The sequence below is a fragment of the Scyliorhinus torazame genome, chromosome 17, assembly GCF_047496885.1.
Source record: "Scyliorhinus torazame isolate Kashiwa2021f chromosome 17, sScyTor2.1, whole genome shotgun sequence".
In the NCBI taxonomy this organism is placed as follows: domain Eukaryota; kingdom Metazoa; phylum Chordata; class Chondrichthyes; order Carcharhiniformes; family Scyliorhinidae; genus Scyliorhinus; species Scyliorhinus torazame.
The window spans coordinates 67,755,140-67,773,397 of record NC_092723.1 but is presented as its reverse complement, the minus strand read 5'-3'; the positions used below and the strand labels follow the sequence as shown (position 1 = coordinate 67,773,397).

Genomic DNA, 18,258 nt, shown 5'->3' with positions numbered 1-18,258 from the left:
GTCAGTTACACTGTTAAGTGCCCAGCGTGTGCCAGATTCCTAATTAGACAAAGTAACCCCATTCCTTCCCTTCCAAGTCCTCTCACAACAATTAACTCTTGTGCAAGTAAAAGCAGTATCAAGGCTGGGAACGGATTAGAACATTCAATAGATAACTGGCATCCTGCATGAGAACACAACTACTGAAACTCTCGGCACCCCCCAAAAAAAAAGGTTCCCAGGTAAGGTTTGCATGGCAGAGGGAATACAAACTTCCAATGGGCAATTGCCCTGAACTCTGAGCCATCTGAAAATGCGATTTAAATCTCAAACTTCAGGTGATTCCGACTGTATTTCATCAATGATTACCCAGAAAAAGTTAGAACGTTTAAAGCCACTTCTAATTTCTGGGTAACTATTGTACAGACTTCCCAATGGAATTTATCCACCATCAAGACTCTCCCTAAAGCCCAACTCCAGACTTTGAACCCCCCTCCAGTCAAACCCTTGAGTTCATCCACTCTTTGGGCTAGTTACAGAGCAGTGAATTCATCCAGTCATGTGAAGTTGATGAGATGTATAAACGAGCACTTGTTTCAAAACTGTTACTGCTGGGAATTTAAAATTACTGTGTGGGAAATGCCTCTGTCCTTGGCATTTGGCTCAACCTCAACCAAAATTCATACTCCATTAAATGTTTTGATTCCACCCAGCACTTTGTATGTCTAAAAGCACAGCTTGTATTGTGGATGTTTAAAGCGTCAACTATTGTGGGCGGCATATGGTGGGCCAAAGAAAAATCACAGCCTTTTATTCTCTAGGGTTAAGGTAACTACTTGTTTGGAAAGTGAAGTAGACTGCACCAGTTACTGGGTTATGGGTATTGAGATTTAATCTTGTTCAAGGACAAGATTATGATATTTGGCTTAGTTTCAAATTAATGACACTGTTGCTTTAACATTTCTACCCATCTATGGTAACATATGTGATTTTTAAATGCACTTTTATAAAAATTTAAGAATTCTAGAGAATTTTACTGCCATTTCTTGAACCTGCAGGGATTGAGTTATGAATCAAGACATGCTCCTTATAGTTTGTCTAAAGCTTGTTCACAATGGCATAACTAAGATGGAAGGATTCAGGGAGTTGAAGTTCATATTTGGCTAACTTGATACACCAAAACCACAATTTAATTACCACTTTGTCATTCAATTAGGCTCAAAACACTGAAGCATTCTTAAAACCCTCGGTGGCCATGAGATGTAAGGTGATGGTGGTATAACTCCCTGATTTTCCACTGATGAGCATACAGCAAATTGTAGTTTGTCATTTAATATAGGCAACCTAGGCAACAACATTAATCATATGTTTTTTTCAGTTGCAGCCTTAGCAATGGCTAACTCCCACACTCCAGTCAGACCCTCAAGTACCTCCAGTACTGGTAGCAGAGGCAGGTAAGTAAAGGTTTAAAACTTGTCAAAGCTTATTTAAGCAAGAGTTATGCTGCCTTTTTTCAAATCTGCAGTAAAATAGTTATGATGGTGTGTCGACAAGTTAACTTCAATGTACCTTTGTAGTTGGATCATTTTATCATTTTGTCATGCATTGGTTGGGATTAGCACAAATTTTAAGCTCGAGGCCTCTGCAAACAACATGTGAAAAGTTTCCAGAAGTGCATTGGGTCTCGTGGGAGACTTTTTTCAAGTTTATTTTTGTGTTATGCGGAAGTAAATGCTGAGGCCCTCTGCTCCAAAATTAACAACCCAGGAGTAGAACTCTGTGGTTCTTTTATTGTTGATCTATGTACGACAAATAGTAATGTGCAACCGGTTGCGCTGTATGCACATTTGTATCTATGGTATAACAGCAGGATAAAAAGAGAGAGCTAAGACGAGCAAGGAGGGGACATGAGAAGTATTTGGCAGGAAGGATCAAGGAAAACCCAAAAGCTTTCTATAGGTATGTCAGGAATAAAGGAATGACTAGGGCAAGAGTAGGACCAGTCAAGGACAGGGATGGGAAATTGTGTGTGGAGTCTGAAGAGATAGGCGAGATACTAAATGAATATTTTTCGTCAGTATTCATTCAGGAAAAAGATAATGTTGTGGAGGAGAATGCTGAGCCCCAGGCTAATAGAATAGATGGCATTGAGGTACGTAGGGAAGAGGTGTTGGCAATTCTGGACAGGCTGAAAATAGATAAGTCCCCGGGACCTGATGGGATTTATCCTAGGATTCTCTGGGAGGCCAGGGAAGAGATTGCTGGACCTTTGGCTTTGATTTTTATGTCATCATTGGCTACAGGAATAGTGCCAGAGGACTGGAGGACAGCAAATGTGGTCCCTTTGTTCAAAAAGGGGAGCAGAGACAACCCCGGCAACTATAGACCGGTGAGCCTCACGTCTGTAGTGGGTAAAGTCTTGGAGGGGATTATAAGAGACAAGATTTATAATCATCTAGATAGGAATAATATGATCAGGGATAGTCAGCATGGCTTTGTGAAGGGTAGGTCATGCCTCACAAACCTTATTGAGTTCTTTGAGAAGGTGACTGAACAGGTAGACGAGGGTAGAGCAGTTGATGTGGTGTATATGGATTTCAGCAAAGCGTTTGATAAGGTTCCCCACGGTAGGCTATTGCAAAAAATACGGAGGCTGGGGATTGAGGGTGATTTAGAGATGTGGATCAGAAATTGGCTAGCTGAAAGAAGACAGAGGGTGGTGGTTGATGGGAAATGATCAGAATGGAGTACAGTCACAAGTGGAGTACCACAAGGATCTGTTCTGGGGCCGTTGCTGTTTGTCATTTTTATCAATGACCTAGAGGAAGGGTGGGTGAGTAAATTTGCAGACGATACTAAAGTCGGTGGTGTTGTCGATAGTGTGGAAGGATGTAGCAGGTTACAGAGGGATATAGATAAGCTGCAGAGCTGGGCTGCGAGGTGGCAAATGGAGTTTAATGTAGAGAAGTGTGAGGTGATTCACTTTGGAAGGAATAACAGGAATGCGGAATATTTGGCTAATGGTAAAGTTCTTGAAAGTGTGGATGAGCAGAGGGATCTAGGTGTCCATGTACATAGATCCCTGAAAGTTGCCACCCAGGTTGATAGGGTTGTGAAGAAGGCCTATGGAGTGTTGGCCTTTATTGGTAGAGGGATTGAGTTCCGGAGTCGGGAGGTCATGTTGCAGCTGTACAGAACTCTGGTACGGCCGCATTTGGAGTATTGCGTACAGTTCTGGTCACCGCATTATAGGAAGGACGTGGAGGCTTTGGAGCGGGTGCAGAGGAGACTTACCAGGATGTTGCCTGGTATGGAGGGAAAATCTTATGAGGAAAGGCTGATGGACTTGAGGTTGTTTTCGTTGGAGAGAAGAAGGTTAAGAGGAGACTTAATAGAGGCATACAAAATGATCAGGGGGTTGGATAGGGTGGACAGTGAGAGCCTTCTCCCGCGGATGGATATGGCTGGCACGAGGGGACATAACTTTAAACTGAGGGGTAATAGATATAGGACAGAGGTCAGAGGTAGGTTCTTTACGCAAAGAGTAGTGAGGCCGTGGAATGCCCTACCTGCTACAGTAGTGAACTCGCCAACATTGAGGGCATTTAAAAGTTTATTGGATAAACATATGGATGATAATGGCATAGTGTAGGTTAGATGGCTTTTGTTTCGGTGCAACATCGTGGGCCGAAGGGCCTGTCCTGCGCTGTATTGTTCTATGTTCTATGTTCTAGTTCAAAAATAGTAGTGCATAATACAATTTTCCTGGTTCTGGCCAATATTCCCAATTTTTGAGCAGCATAGCTTCAAAGCCTTGAGTTCCCTTTTCTGTTTCCAGGGGTCCAAATTGGGATTTTCTCTCGGGCTGTATTTTGGTTTTCAGGAGCTCCTTTTTATTCTCACTAACTCCTTTATTATGTAATGCCGTCACATTGTAACATTAGCTTTTTGCATTTGTGTTGACTGTTTTGTTCTTCAGATAGATACGGTAGCACAAATAGAGTGTATGATATTAAATTGTCAATTTATAAATGAGATATTTCAATTTATTAGAAATCTCCTGTACTTCATTTCCAAAATGAACTTTTTCCTTGCAATTTTACAAAGTTAGTCAATGCATAAAAAACTTAGGACATAATCCAATTTTGTCTTCACACTTTGTTTTGGCATTACCCTGTCAGGTATCATCCCATATTTATTGGACTTTATAACAAAACTGAGAAACAATGAGCAAAACCTTTTAATGTATATTTTTGTTTATAGAATATGATTTTTAAATTAGATAAAAATGGAGTCCAAGCTCCACTTAGTCAGTCAAGGGGTTTGGGGAATAGTGTATGTGATGGACATTAATGGAACATCACACCCATAAGATAAACTCTTAGTTAATTATGGATATTTGATAATTTTCTGCAAAATATACCACCTCCTGGAAAATTAAGTGAGGGAGAAAAATATCCGATTGGCATTAAGCTAAGGTGAAGGTAACGTTGCCAATGTTCTTTACTCTTTATAAAATAAAAATGGATGGGGAGAGAGGATGTTAGGCAGAGGGGAACAAAAAGGATTAATGATGTGTGGCTGCAGCAGCCAAGGAGGGATGTGGAGGGACCGCCATCTGACACGCAACTACAGCAGAGACATTCCCGCCCTCACAATGAATGACATCTCGGCAAACCACACTAACCAACATGTGGTCGGGGTGGCCTGACTGCAGGTGAGACATAAAAATTCAGCCTAACTCTCATCTATCTCATGGTGTAGGGGATAACATATTGGTATGATAGAAAATTGGCTAGAAAACAAGAAACTGAGTTGGCGTAAAGGTGTCTTTTACTGGTTGGCAGGATGACCGATGGTATGCTGCAGGGATCAGGCACTGGGGCTTCAAACGTTTGCAATTTATATAAATAACCTGACTGAAGACATGGTTGCTAAATTGGATGACACCAAGATAAGTAGGAAAGTAAATTGTGAAGAGAACATAAGGAGGCTACAAAGGGACATTGATATGTTGAGTGGGCAAAGATCTGGAAAATGGAGTACATTGTGGGCAAATGTGAAATTTTCCATTTTGGCAGGAAGAATAAAGAAGGAGCTTATCTAAATGATGAGAGATTGCAGAGGACTGAGATGCAGGGGTATCCAGGTGTCCTAGTGCATGAGTCATAAAAGGCTAGTATGCAGGTATAGCAAATATAGGAAAGCAAATGTTACTTATTGCGAGGGGAATTGATTACAAAAATAGGGTGACTTGCACTTCAATTGTACAGGGCACTGGAGTACTGTGCACAGCATTGGTCTCCTTATTTAAGAAAATATGTAAATGCGTTCAAAGCTATTCCGAGAAAGTTTACTAAACCCATACCAAGAATGGGCAGATTGCCCTATGAGGAAAGGTTGGACAGGTTAGTCATGTATCCACTGGAGTTGAGGAGAGTAAGAAGCAACTTCATTGAAACATGAGATCCTGAAGGGTCTTGACAGGGTGGATGTGGAAAAGATGTTTCCTCTTGTGGGAAAATCTAGAAATAGGCGTCACTGTTTGAAAAATAAGGGATTTCTCATGAAAGATGGAGATGAGAATATTCGGGGGTGACTTTTCTCCCATTGGTTCTTCCGTAATTGAATTTTCCCAGGCTTCGGGGCTTTTGAGGGAGAGATTGCTTGCAGCCCCTAGGTAGTTTCAACTCTATCTCTTCCTCTTTTTCAATCTGGACTAGAACTAAAAAATGGCAAAATTCTGGGGACTTCAAAATTCAGTCTATATTTTAATAAAATTGGTAGTTATTAAAACACCATTTAATCTGCCAATTCTACTTTTAAGCCGCTTTGTAGATTTCCACTAAAGTTGATCCTTGCCTTTGAAATGCCTACTTTCATAAATGGGGTCTTAGTTGTAAAAATGCAACATGATTGGCTCTATCTGGAAATGCCTGTCCTCTTGGCTCGTTTCTGCTATTTCAAATAAAATTAAATTCTATCTGCGTGAAGCTGGAGTCACCAGGCTGCCCCAAAGCAGTTTACAAGTTAAGTGCTTTTTGAAGTTTAGTCACTTATATATGGCAAACACAGCAACCAACCATTTTACGAATTTATTTGATCTATGGATGTGTGCAACAGCATTTAAGATCCATCCCGAGTTGCAATGGGAAGGTGACAATGCGATGTTTGTATTACTGTAGTCTTTCTGACAGTGCTCCCACAATGGTATTAGATAGGGAATTCCAGGATAATGAATTGGCTTTGAATGAATGGTGATTATGTTAAAATAAGAATAGATTTGCTTTACAAGGGAATTTGCATGATAGGGTGCATGATGGAATCTGATTTTTGCAAAAAGTGCCCTGTTTCTTGGCACAATTGTCACTGCACATAATCATTACGTTTGAAGTGCTAATGTTTGTTAAGGTGCAATACAAATGTTTTTGTTTTCTTGATCACAACTGGGAAGGTATGAAGAGGGATAACATTTTTGTTGGGATGGTAATGTGAACTTATTCAGTTACTATCAAATAATGCTATTTCCTTCTAGAGCAAACCAGTCTGAGCTAGGTAGCAGACAAAATTGCTGTTGGTTTTTGTGGATTCTCAGCATCAAATTACTATGAAGGCAGCTGGCTCTGGGGATCAAAGGGCTCATCTCTAAGAAAAAGGTGCTAACCACATAAATAAAGGCTGACTACCCGAGACAGGTGCTTGATAATCTTTTAAAAGACATGTGTTGAAACAGCAGGCAGCTAAATCATGACTAATTTGATCAATAAGAACACTCACAGCTAATTAAGTTAGATCTACCAGGAAAGGATATATAAATAATGGGAACTATTATTTCTATTCACTTGAGCGACTGTCTGCTTTCAGAGTGAGGTGAGCATGATCCTCCCTTTATTGTAACAATATTTAGATTTAAAGTTGAGATTCTACACAGAAATTAGATTTTTAGACCATAGGACATAGGAGTAGAATTAGGCCACCTGACCCATCGAATCTGCTCCGCCATTTAATCATGACTGATATTTTTCTCATCCCCATTCTCCTGCCTTCTCCCCATAACCTCTGACCCCCTTATTAATCAAGAACCTATCTATCTCTGTCTTAAAGACACTCAGTGATTTGGCCTCCACAGCCTTCTGCGGCAAACAGTTCCACAGATTCATCACCCTCCGGCTGAAGAAATTCCTCCTCATCTCTGTTTTAAAGGTTCATCCCTTTAGTCTGAGATTGTGTCCTCTGGTTCTATTTTTTCCTACAAGTGGAAACATCCTCTCCACGTCCACTCTATCCAGGCCTCGCAGTATCCTGTAGGTTTCAATAAGATCCCCTCCGCCTCATCCTGCTAAACTCCAACGAGTACAGACCCAGAGTCCTCAAACCTTCCTCATATAACAAGCTCTTCATTCCAGGGATAATTGTTTGAACGTCCTATGGACCCTTTCCAATCCTCTATCCATGCCAGGACCTTACCCGTAAAATCATGGGCTCTTAACTTATTTAACAGTCTCCTATGCGGCAACTTGTCAAAGGCCCTCTGGAAATCAAACTAAATCACATCTACTGGTTCTCCTTTGTCTAACATCCTTGTTACCTCTTCAAAGAATTGTAACAGATTTGTTAGACACGACCTCCCCTTGACGAAGCCGTGCTGGCTCCATCCTATTTTATTCCAAGAACTCCGCGATCTCATCTTTAATAATGGACTTCTAAATCTTACCAATGACCCAAGTCAGGCTAACTGGCCAAAATTTCCCATCTTCTGCCTCCCCCCCTTCTTAAACAGTGGTGTTACATTGGCCACTTTCTAGTCCTTTGGGACCCTTCCTGCCTCCAGTGATTCCTGAAGGATCACCACCAATGCCTCCGCAATCTCCTCCGCTATCTCTTTTAGAACCCTGGGGTGTAGTCCGTCCGGTCAGGTGATTTATCCACCTACAGATCTTTCAGTTTCCCCAGAACCTTCCCCTTAGTGATGGCCACTACACTCACCTCTGCCCCCATTCTCCTGGAGCTCTGGCATCCCATTGGTGTCTTCCACCGTGAAGACTGATGCAAAGTAACTATTCAGTTCTTCTGCCATTTCTTTGTTTCCTATTGTTACTTCTCTAGCCACATTTTTCAGTGGTCCAATGTCTATTTTTGCCTCTTACCTTTTATATATTGAAAATAAAAACTCTCCCTATCTTCTTTTATATTACTAGCTACTTTGCACTCATATTTCTCTCCCCCCCCCTTCCCCCTTATTGCTTTTTTGGTTGTCCTCTGCTCGCTTTTAAAGGTTTCCCAATCCTCTGGCTTCCCATTAATCCTCACCACTGTATGCTTTTTCTTTTGCTTTTATGCTGTCCTTGACTTTCCTTGTCAGCCATGGATGCCTTGTCCTCCCCTTATCATGTTTCCTTCTCCTTGGGATGAATCTCTGTTGTGCCTCCCAAATAACCCCCCAAAACTCCTGCCATTGCTGTTCCACTGTCTTCCCTGCTGGGCTCGTTTTCCAGTCAACTCTGGCAAACTCCTCCCTCATGTCTTTGTAGTTACCCTTATACAATTGTAATACCGTTACGTCTGATTCCAGCTTCTCCGTCACAAACTGCAGGGTAAATTCTTTTTATCATATTGTGGTCACTGCGCCCTAAGGGTTCCTAAAGTTCCCTAATCAAGTCTGCCTCATTACACATCACCAAATCCAGAATTGTCTGTTCCCTAAGCTCTTTCACAAACTGCTCCAAAAAAAGCATCTCTCCGACATTCCACCAATTCCTTTACTGGGATCCATTACCAACCTGATTTTCTCCGTCCACCTGCATTTTGAAGTCCTCCATGATTATTGTAAATAATTGCCTTTTTTTTACATGCCTTTTCTATTCCCTGATTTATTTTTTGCCCCACATCCTGCCAACCGCTCGGGGGCCTGTACATAACTTCCATCAGGGTCTTTTTACCTCTGCGATTCCTCAGCTCTACCCACAGAGATTCTATGCCTTCTGATCCTATATCGCTCCTTGCCATCGATTTAACTTCACTCCTTACTAGCAATGCAACCCTGTCCCCTTTGCCCATCTGCCTGTCCTTTCGATAAGACACATATCCTTGTATATTTAGATCCCAGCCCTGATCCCCTTGCAGCCACGTCTCTGTGATGTCCACAACATCGTACCGGCCAATTTCAATGTGCGCAACGGGCTCATTTACCTTGTTCCGTATACTGCGCGCATTTAAGTACAGCACCCTCAGTCCTGCATTGATCACCTCCCTTCTCACACTTGTCACCTATTTTGCTGTGCCTAAGGGTGATGTTGTTGTTTTATTTTTGTTCGCTATTTCCCCATTAGTTATGACACCTTCTAAGCTAACACTTTCGTTCCCACCCCCCGCCATAATAATTTAAATCGTCCCGAGTGACTCTAGCAAACCTCCCAGCCAGGATATTGGTGCCCCTTCAGTTTAGATACAACCCGTACTTATTGTACAGGTCCCATCTGCCCCAGAAGCGATACCAGTGGTCCAGAAATCTTCTAATAATCTTTTCCTCATGAACTGATAATGTCGCAATTGATGCTTTCAACAATGTGACTTGCATGTTTGTTTCTTTAACAAACCTCTATATAATTTAGTACTTGCCTTCTGTACCATGGATTCATGAACCACACCTCCGATACACTCTTGGGGTGTCGACACCAAGACCAGAACTTCTCGCCCGAAGTCAATTAACCGGGCGGCACGGTGGCACAATAGTTAGCCCTGGTGTCTCACAGCTCCAGGGTCCCGGGTTCAATTCCGGCCTCGGGTGATTGCCTGTCTGGAGTTTGCACTTCCTCCCCATTTGTGCGTGGGTTTCCTCCCACAGACCAAAGATGTGCAGGTTAGGTGGATTGGCCATACTAAATTGCCCCCTAGTGTCCAAAAGGTTACATGGAGTTACAGGGTTACGTGTTGGGGTGGAGGCATGGGCTTAAGTGGGGTTCACTTTCCAAGGGCTGGTGCAAACTCGATGTGCCAAATGGCCTCCTTCTGCACTGTAAATTCTATGATACTTTGATGACCTTTAAGTAGTCCATCCAACTTTCTGTCCCGCTCACGATGTGGCCGGTGGGACCGAAAATGTACACCTTGGTGAAGAGATACATTACTGAGCAGAGGACCTCCACAATATCCAGGACGTTACAATCTGCTGGAACTTGATAAAAAAGCTTCTGGAGGATGACGAACATAGATTTGTCCCTTTTGACTTGGACCATGTCCTCAGACCCATTCAGATTTGGCTACATTGATCTTGAGTTGGGAGTGAACATGAGAAGTAGGTCTGATCTAGGATAGTATAATGTGAATTATAATCCTAATGCAAACAAACATTTATTTTGGAAAGGTCGAATGAGTTGAAAAATTCTATGCTTTTGCATAGCAAATTAGTGGTAATTATTTTGAGTTTTGTGCTTCAGGGAGAAATATTAAGCTGGGGAATGAACTATTTCCATTTTGTGTATCCAATGTGTTCATAGACTACTCCTAGGTCACATTTTAAACATTTAAGTGCAGAGTAAAGCTGCCACTACACTGTCTCAATTTTGCGCCTCAACCTAATCTCGCAAAGCTTCCCCTGTTGTCTAATTGCCACATTGGTCAACTATTGACTTCTGAGATTGCTGATTTCCCATGATGCTGATTTTTTTTTGAGGGTGGGGCATACAGAATGGTATTTTGTTGTGTTTTTATGTTGTTTGATGGAGAGTGACCAAACTCATTTTAAGCAGGGTTAAGGTTAGTTATTACTTCCTGGCATTCTAATTTGGATCTGATCAAGACGGGAAATTGGATTTGAACTATCCTGATTTGAGTTCCATGCAAGTCAGTTTAAATACAGTTCAAGAGCTCAGCACAGCCAAATATCATTGCTGTGCATTTCGTGTATGAGTGTGAAATCTCATAAATCTGAATTTGCATTTGTGTGTGATTTAAAATGAGCCTGAGCATATTGATTATAAGTGTTTCTTTACAGTTGTAGCTCCTCTGGTAAAGCTCAAGGTATAGAGAGGGGGATCTCCATCTTCCGACCAGATCAAATCAAAGTGAAGCAAGAGCCAGGCACAGAGGATGACGTGTGCAGTTTCTCTGGTGCTTCTGTAAAGCATGAGCATTTTGAAGATGGCCGGAGAAGTGCTTGCATGGTAAACTTGAAGTACTTCGAGTTTAATCAAATGAATCTGGTGCATTTTTCAGTGCGTGTCCTTTGCTTGAATGAGATGTTAATTTGAGCTACGACTTAAAAGATGTGTTTTTTAATACAGCTTAATTAATGCATTCAAATCCTTTGTCAACAATGTTTTTAACCATCAGGTTAGTGCAGGAAGTTTCAGCTCTAGAATGTTTAAAATTTTATACCATACCTTCTAAAAGGAAAGTCGATTTGTAAAACCACTGATGTTGCTCCAATCGATAAGACTGCACATCCTTGGTACTTTCAGATAGGTAGTACTATATATTTCATTGCAGTTTTAGCTGGTGACTAATACAAAGGATTATGTTACTCCGAAGTCAACTGAATAAAGTATAGGGTTGAAGAGCTCTGTGACAGTGTCACAGTAAATTGGCGCTTTAGGCTTCAAGTGTAATGGAGGTATTGATTAATTTGAATCTACCTCAATTATTTGGACACCTTCTCCAATTCGGTCCCCACTTATTGCCTCATTTATACTGCGCAAGGGTATATATAACAGATATATGCTGCATATATCTATAGTAAATAATTGGAACTCCTCTTGTCACAAACATTGCATTACTCTCCTTCCTGATGCGATTTGGTTGCAAATTGGCAGTACACACAAACCAGTAAATTGACTGTTCTTGAAAATGCAGCTGAATGGTACAGTGAGGAGGAATCTAAAGGAGGAGTATATTATAAGACTGATGCAATTAGGAAGGTTCAAACGATATATGCAAGCTGCTCAGGCGTTCTTTCCATCATTTGAAATTTAATCTGAACTGCACTGAATGAATTACACCCCTGTAACATACTCCTTGGCTAATGTTCTGTATAGTACACAGGACTGTACTTTCAGGATTGATTTCATTCAGATTGCTTTTCACATTGAGAACCTTCTACAAAGAGAATTCAGTTTTCGAAATACAAAAATGAATATTTTATCAGGCTCCTTTTTGCGCACAAAAGAAAGAAATTCCCACAGAAACCGTGATGAGTTCAAAGTGGAGCTAACTGAAGTGTAACTTTGAGCTTTACGCATTGATGACTAACTGTTTTTACAGTGCTAGTTCTGGCCCAATCAGCCTTTTTCTGTCATAAAATAAATTAAACGCGGTTATCAGAATTTAGAAATTCAGGGTAAAATTGGGACGTTCGCACAGTATATTTCAATTTCTAAAGAGAATGCATTTTAATAATAGGAATAAGAACTGTATACGGTACACTAACAAAGCCTGCACTTTTGAAAGCAACTATGATATTTCATCTTTTTCCATGATACCAAAGAGACCTTGCAGGACTTCTAAAAATCTAAAGTGCAATTTTTGCACCAGAGTATTTCCATGTGGGTACTTTTCTGGCATTAAGTCGAAAACAGACCAGGTGCTTCCCTGTAAGGAGAATGGGGAAGCACAATAGTCACCTGAGGCAGGCTCCGTCTTCTCACTGGACATTTTGAGGTGATCGAAGCACGGGCCTAGGAGCAATTTTATTTCCTTGGTGCTTGGACAAAGAATAGTGTGTGGGGCAAAGAATAGTGTGTGGGCTGCTGAGACAGTAACTTGGACATTGAGATGCAAGAGAAATTAAATTTCATAATGTTTGTTGAAAACATTTATTCCTGAATAATCCACATGCTAACCTCCTCCAAATTTAGATGAGCAGTCCTGAAAGCAGCTTGACGCCACCTCTTTCCAACAACCTGCACTCTGAGAGCGAGACCGATATAGAGGGTCTTCGGCAAGTTGAAAACCACGTGAAGATGGAAGTTTCCGATAAGATAGGAAGTTGCAGGCAATTGTTGAATATCATAAATGGAAAGTCCCCAATCCGTAATTTTGCGCATCGCTCGCCACGAGTAGGAGGGGACAACAGCAATAACAAGGATGAAGACCCCAATGAGGACTGGTGTGCTGTATGTCAGAATGGAGGAGATTTACTATGTTGCGATAAGTGTCCAAAGGTTTTCCACCTAGCATGTCATGTACCTACACTTCTCAACTTTCCCAGGTAAGTCTACCTTATCCTTAACATTAGATAGTAGTAGCAAGTTTCGGATTCATTTTTGCTGAAAGGAACAGTAAGTAGCAATGAGTTATCATGTGGAAGTAACTGTAATAATACCTTTTAATATTTGAACTTGTTCAAAATTAAGCTATCGCATGTGCAATGGATTTTACTCAGTTGTATGTTATTCTAAATTTAATTGCATGATGCATGGGTCTGTAATACATTTCAGTGCTTCATGCTGAATGTAAAGCTCCCAAATAAATTTGGTGTTGGATGCAGATAACTGAATGTCATGTCAGTGGCCTGTGAGGGCAGCACGGTGGCACAGTGGGTTAGCCCTGCTGCCTCACGGCGCCGAGGTCCCAGGTTCGATCCCGGCTCTGGGTCACTGTCCGTGTGGAGTTTGCACATTTTCCCCGTGCTTACGTGGGTTTCGCCCCCACAACCTAAAGATGTGCAAGGTAGGTGGATTGACCACGCTAAATTGCCCCTTAATTGGAAAAAAATTAATTGGGTACACTAAATTTATTTTAAAAGAAATATCAGTGGCCTGTGTCATAAAATGTATCAGAAGGTTTATTGAATGAGATTTCCGTTTCTCCTTAAACAGGAGCACTAATGAAATACCAGTACCCTGAGGAAGCATACTTCAGCTTATGCTCCCTCAGTGAGTCTGATTCAAGCCTACTCAACCAAGGAAAAACCATGTCAGCCCTCAATGCATTGACATACAACTTCAATGCCTGTATCTGGAAATACCATGTAATGTATCATAATACAGGAAAGCATGCACTTTTCAAATTCTGTAAAACTTGTTTTAAAAACAAATGTATCCTGTTTACTTGAAACAACATTCAAGGCAACCTTGGTCCTAATCAGTTGATCTATGTTTTATATTAACTCTACTAATATATAAAATCAGTACAGAAACAGACCACCATGCACTCAACATCGGTTTATCGACATTATAAGGAAATTAAACCATTCTATGGACACGGGTGTGATGTGCACTTACATTCCACGTTCCTAATAAAGGCAGTTGGAGAAGTAATAGCAAAAGCAAAGGAAGTGGAAAGAAAAGGAAGTAAAAATGTGAACCAAAAGTGGGAAGTGAAGCAAAATGAGAAATCTGAAGAAAAAAACGAGGAAGATAAAAATAGAGAAATTAAAAACGTGCAGCGAACTGTCAGAAAAAACAAAACCAGAACTATTTGAGCTAAAAATTGGATGTGGATAAGTGACAGTGGAAGATATTACAGTGATCGCTATTACAACTATTGAAGTGCATATTTCCAATTTGCCCAGAATATTTGATGATTAAACACTATTTTGACCACCTTTTTTTGTTCCTACTTAAGTGGGGAGTGGATCTGCACATTTTGTCGGGACCTGTCCAAACCAGAAGTCGAGTATGACTGTGACAATCTGCATCATATAAAGAAGGGAAAAACTGGACCAAGCCTGGCCCCAGTTGACCAAAGGGTGAGTGTCATTTATTTATGAAGAAAAGTTTACTCTATATAAATATAGGACTGGCTAAGAATTGAAAGGGAAGCAAAAAAAAGTACTTGGGGTATATTGTCAGTGTTGGTCAGGGAGTGCATCAGGAGTTGGTACTTGGACACTGTTGCTAGTGATCGGTGTCAGATCCTAAACTGAAAACCAAATATAAGCTTTTTTCAACATCGTCGCTCCAAATTAGAGAAGGTAGCGGAGATGGATGATATTCCCGATGCTCTGCAGAAAATTTGGAGCGGTTGCAAATAAGTTGTTAATGAGAACTATAGGTGGTGCATAATGGTTGAAAAAATAAGTAGATAATGAATTGAATAGAATTATAGGGAAAGTCATGGGAGGCGGGGGGGGGGGGGGGGGAGTGGAGAAGAATGGATTAGGGAATTAAAGGAATTAGAAGACTGGTCAATGCAGGATAGGACAAGCATTACTTCCAACATACTTGGAAGTGCTGTGTTTAGTACTGGTTGCCATGTAACAATGAGTTTACAGGTATTGCTGAGGATAAAGAGAAATGCATCCAGGCTAAGTGTAAAATGCTATGAGGACAGGTTAGAGCAGTTGAAGCTCCTCCTATCCTAAACGAAAATAATTAGGGGAGAACCTCACAGGAATATATCAAACTCTAAATAGTACAATAAGGTAAATTTGATGGAAAATAATTTTAAAACATGCTAGGAAAATAATTGAAGTTAATGGAAAGCAAGTTAAAATGGATATTATGAGAATAAATTTACTTACTAATAAATGTTTGGAATAATCTGCCAATTAGTTTGGAAAAAGGATGTTTAAAAGTGCTAAAAATGTTAATATTTCAAGTTTGGATTCAAGCCTGGGCTAAGTGACTATGCTTCTCATTCTGAACTGGGGAGGCAGTGGCGTAATGGTATTGTTACTGGACAAGTAATCCAGAGACCCAAAGTGCTGCTCTGGAGTCCCAGGTTCAAATCCTGCCACTGCAGATGGTAAAATTTGAATTTAATAAAAATCTGTCGATGTCCATGAAACAGTTATCGATTATCATAAAAACCCATCTATTTCATTAATGTGGCATCCTTGGTCTGGCCTATATATGACTCCAGACCCACAGCAATGTGGTTGACTCTTAACTGCCCCCTCAAGGGCAATTAAGGATGGGCAATAAATGCTGGCATAGCCTGTGACTCCCATGTCCCATGAACAAATTTTTAAAAATTGAGCAGCAGAGAAGGCTCGAGGGGCCAAATGGCATTTGTTCTTATTTATGATTTTATTGATTTTTGCCCCTCAAATTTTAGATTTTAGACTGTCAGTCTAAATATTCAATATTCAAGTCAAATTTCTTGAATATTTCAAGAACAAACTGTTTCTCAATTGTATCTCAACCTGTTGCATGACATACAGTCCAATCTCGTTTTGCAACTTTATTAACTAGTGTTCTTTTTGCTTTTTTTAATAGATGTGCGAACGTCTCCTGTTATATCTGTATTGTCATGAAATGAGCATCGCATTCCAAGAACCTGTTCCTTCCTCTGTAAGTGTCCTGAATTTGGAGCCATGTCCCATCTCTGAAATGCTTCTGTATTTTAATACCTATGACATTAAGAGAGCTATTGCGGGGGCAGCACGGTTGTGCAGTGGTTAGCACTGCAGCCTCACGCCACTGGGTTTGATCCCGGTTATGGGTCACTGTCCGTGTGAAGTTTGCACATTCTCGCTGTGTTTGCGTGGGTTTCACCCTCAACCACAAAGATGTGCAGGTTAGGTGGGTTGACAATGCTAAAAAATTTCCCATTAATTGGGTATTCTAAATTTTTTTTTTTACATAGCTATTGCAATGCGCACATGAATTGAAAGCAGTTAGTGTGAGCCTCTTATGTCAGATCTGCTTATGATCTCGAAAGCCATTTGGTGAAGGATATCCCTAGAGCTGGGCATTGTCGCGGGCAGGGCAGGAAATTTGGAGTGCTGTTGACTTTCAATGGCTCTCCAAATTTTACTGTCCCGCCTATGACAGCACCATCCACTATCAGGACCATAAAATCCTGTGCAATATTTACTTTCATTAACATTTGTTTACACAGTTACAGATTACAAGCACGTACTTCCAAACCCAACAATCATAGTTTTAAGTTAGTGTCTATTGGGTCACAATTAAAATCACACTTAATGGCTACTAAATGCCTACAATTAAACACAATGGTTTGAAATATGTAGTGGACTAATATAAATATGGTTTATTTTCATCATTTAACTCTAGATAGGTGCAATGGTGCATTAAGGAGATGCTTCTGCATTGTCTACCGCACTGCGTCTAGCTCTGGCACCTGCTTAAGCATACACCCTCACATGCCTGGATTCTGACATAATCCATCCTATTGTTTATGCTTGGTTCTGGCACCTGCTTGCAAATCCACCCTCAGAGCCTGGATTCTGAGGTATTTCCATGGGAGTTATGCATAGGAAATATTATGACAATGATGTAATTAAGGGGGTTTTGCTGTAATTGACTACATTTTATGTCAATTTCATGTCTTCACTTCTTCTGTAGTTGGCATCTTGTTCTGTCATTCTAATAGGCACTGGCATCCATCACCTCTCCCTCCTGAGTGGCCTTTCTTCCTCTGCAAAACTACTTACGGAGATTTGTCAGACTGTTTACTGGGGATGTGATATTACAATTGATTCCAGCTCTACTTAACTACATGTACTTTCCAGCAGGGGCCATTAGAAAGTGATCAGGAAAATAACTTCTCAGCCTGAGAGCATTTGACACAGTCAATTTGCTTATTACATATTTAGATTCCTCAGTACCAAGTTACCTGCATGTGTTGGTTCTTCTCTCCATGTTTACCTTGTGATCTATTAGGATACTTGTACACTGAGGATACTTAGAAACTGATTGTAGTAAAGTCCGAACAGTAAAAATACCTTTGAAATGTGAATTCATTCCTCTTCCCTTCAACCCCCCTCCTCCCCCGTAAAAAAAAATATTGCATTCCTTTAGCGCATAATTTTCCTTAATACATTTCTCCACTATGAAACCTGTATGTGATGAATTATTGATGTGTCAGATGTACATCATGCTCCACTGGTGTATTAGAACTGTTATTCAAGTAGCTGGGGCAGTGTTGGCTGGAATTACTTTTTGAATGTATTTATCAACGAGGCTAAGACTGAATAAATTTAGTACTTGTGTATAGCCACAATATCTGTAATTAATTACTTAAGTAGAACAGTTTTCTCTTTCAATGGATTGTTAGTTGCAATTTAATCTTTAAGTCCCTACAGCCTAAACTCAAAATTGAACTTCTGAACTGTACCTTTCTTGTCATTTCATGTTAACGTGTTGATAACATGTACAGATGCCAGGACCCGCTAACACAAGCTTTCTGTTAGCAACAATGTTAAGAATGATTTTATTTGATACTTGACACTTTGGGGTAGTGACTCCCAGCCCTTTTTAACACTTTTATCCTCTACATTGAATAACAACTTGTTCTTGATGTTTGCAATCTTCATCTGTCCTCTAAATTAGGAATGCTTTAAAGGTGTTACATCAATAATAGCCCAGTTGGTAG

General features: G+C 40.6%; 1 protein-coding gene across 2 annotated transcripts in view; it reads left to right on the top strand.

The window, feature by feature from the left end:
* LOC140393925 (E3 ubiquitin-protein ligase TRIM33-like) overlaps positions 1-18,258 on the top strand; it is a 256,428-nt gene that overhangs the window by 225,090 nt on the left and 13,080 nt on the right. For both annotated transcript variants that reach the window (XM_072480565.1, XM_072480564.1), the window contains exons 13-17: positions 1,358-1,433; positions 10,973-11,141; positions 12,831-13,183; positions 14,542-14,665; positions 16,137-16,211. In XM_072480565.1, coding sequence (XP_072336666.1) covers positions 1,358-1,433; positions 10,973-11,141; positions 12,831-13,183; positions 14,542-14,665; positions 16,137-16,211 — 797 coding nt within the window. The remainder of the gene's footprint in view (positions 1-1,357; positions 1,434-10,972; positions 11,142-12,830; positions 13,184-14,541; positions 14,666-16,136; positions 16,212-18,258) is intronic.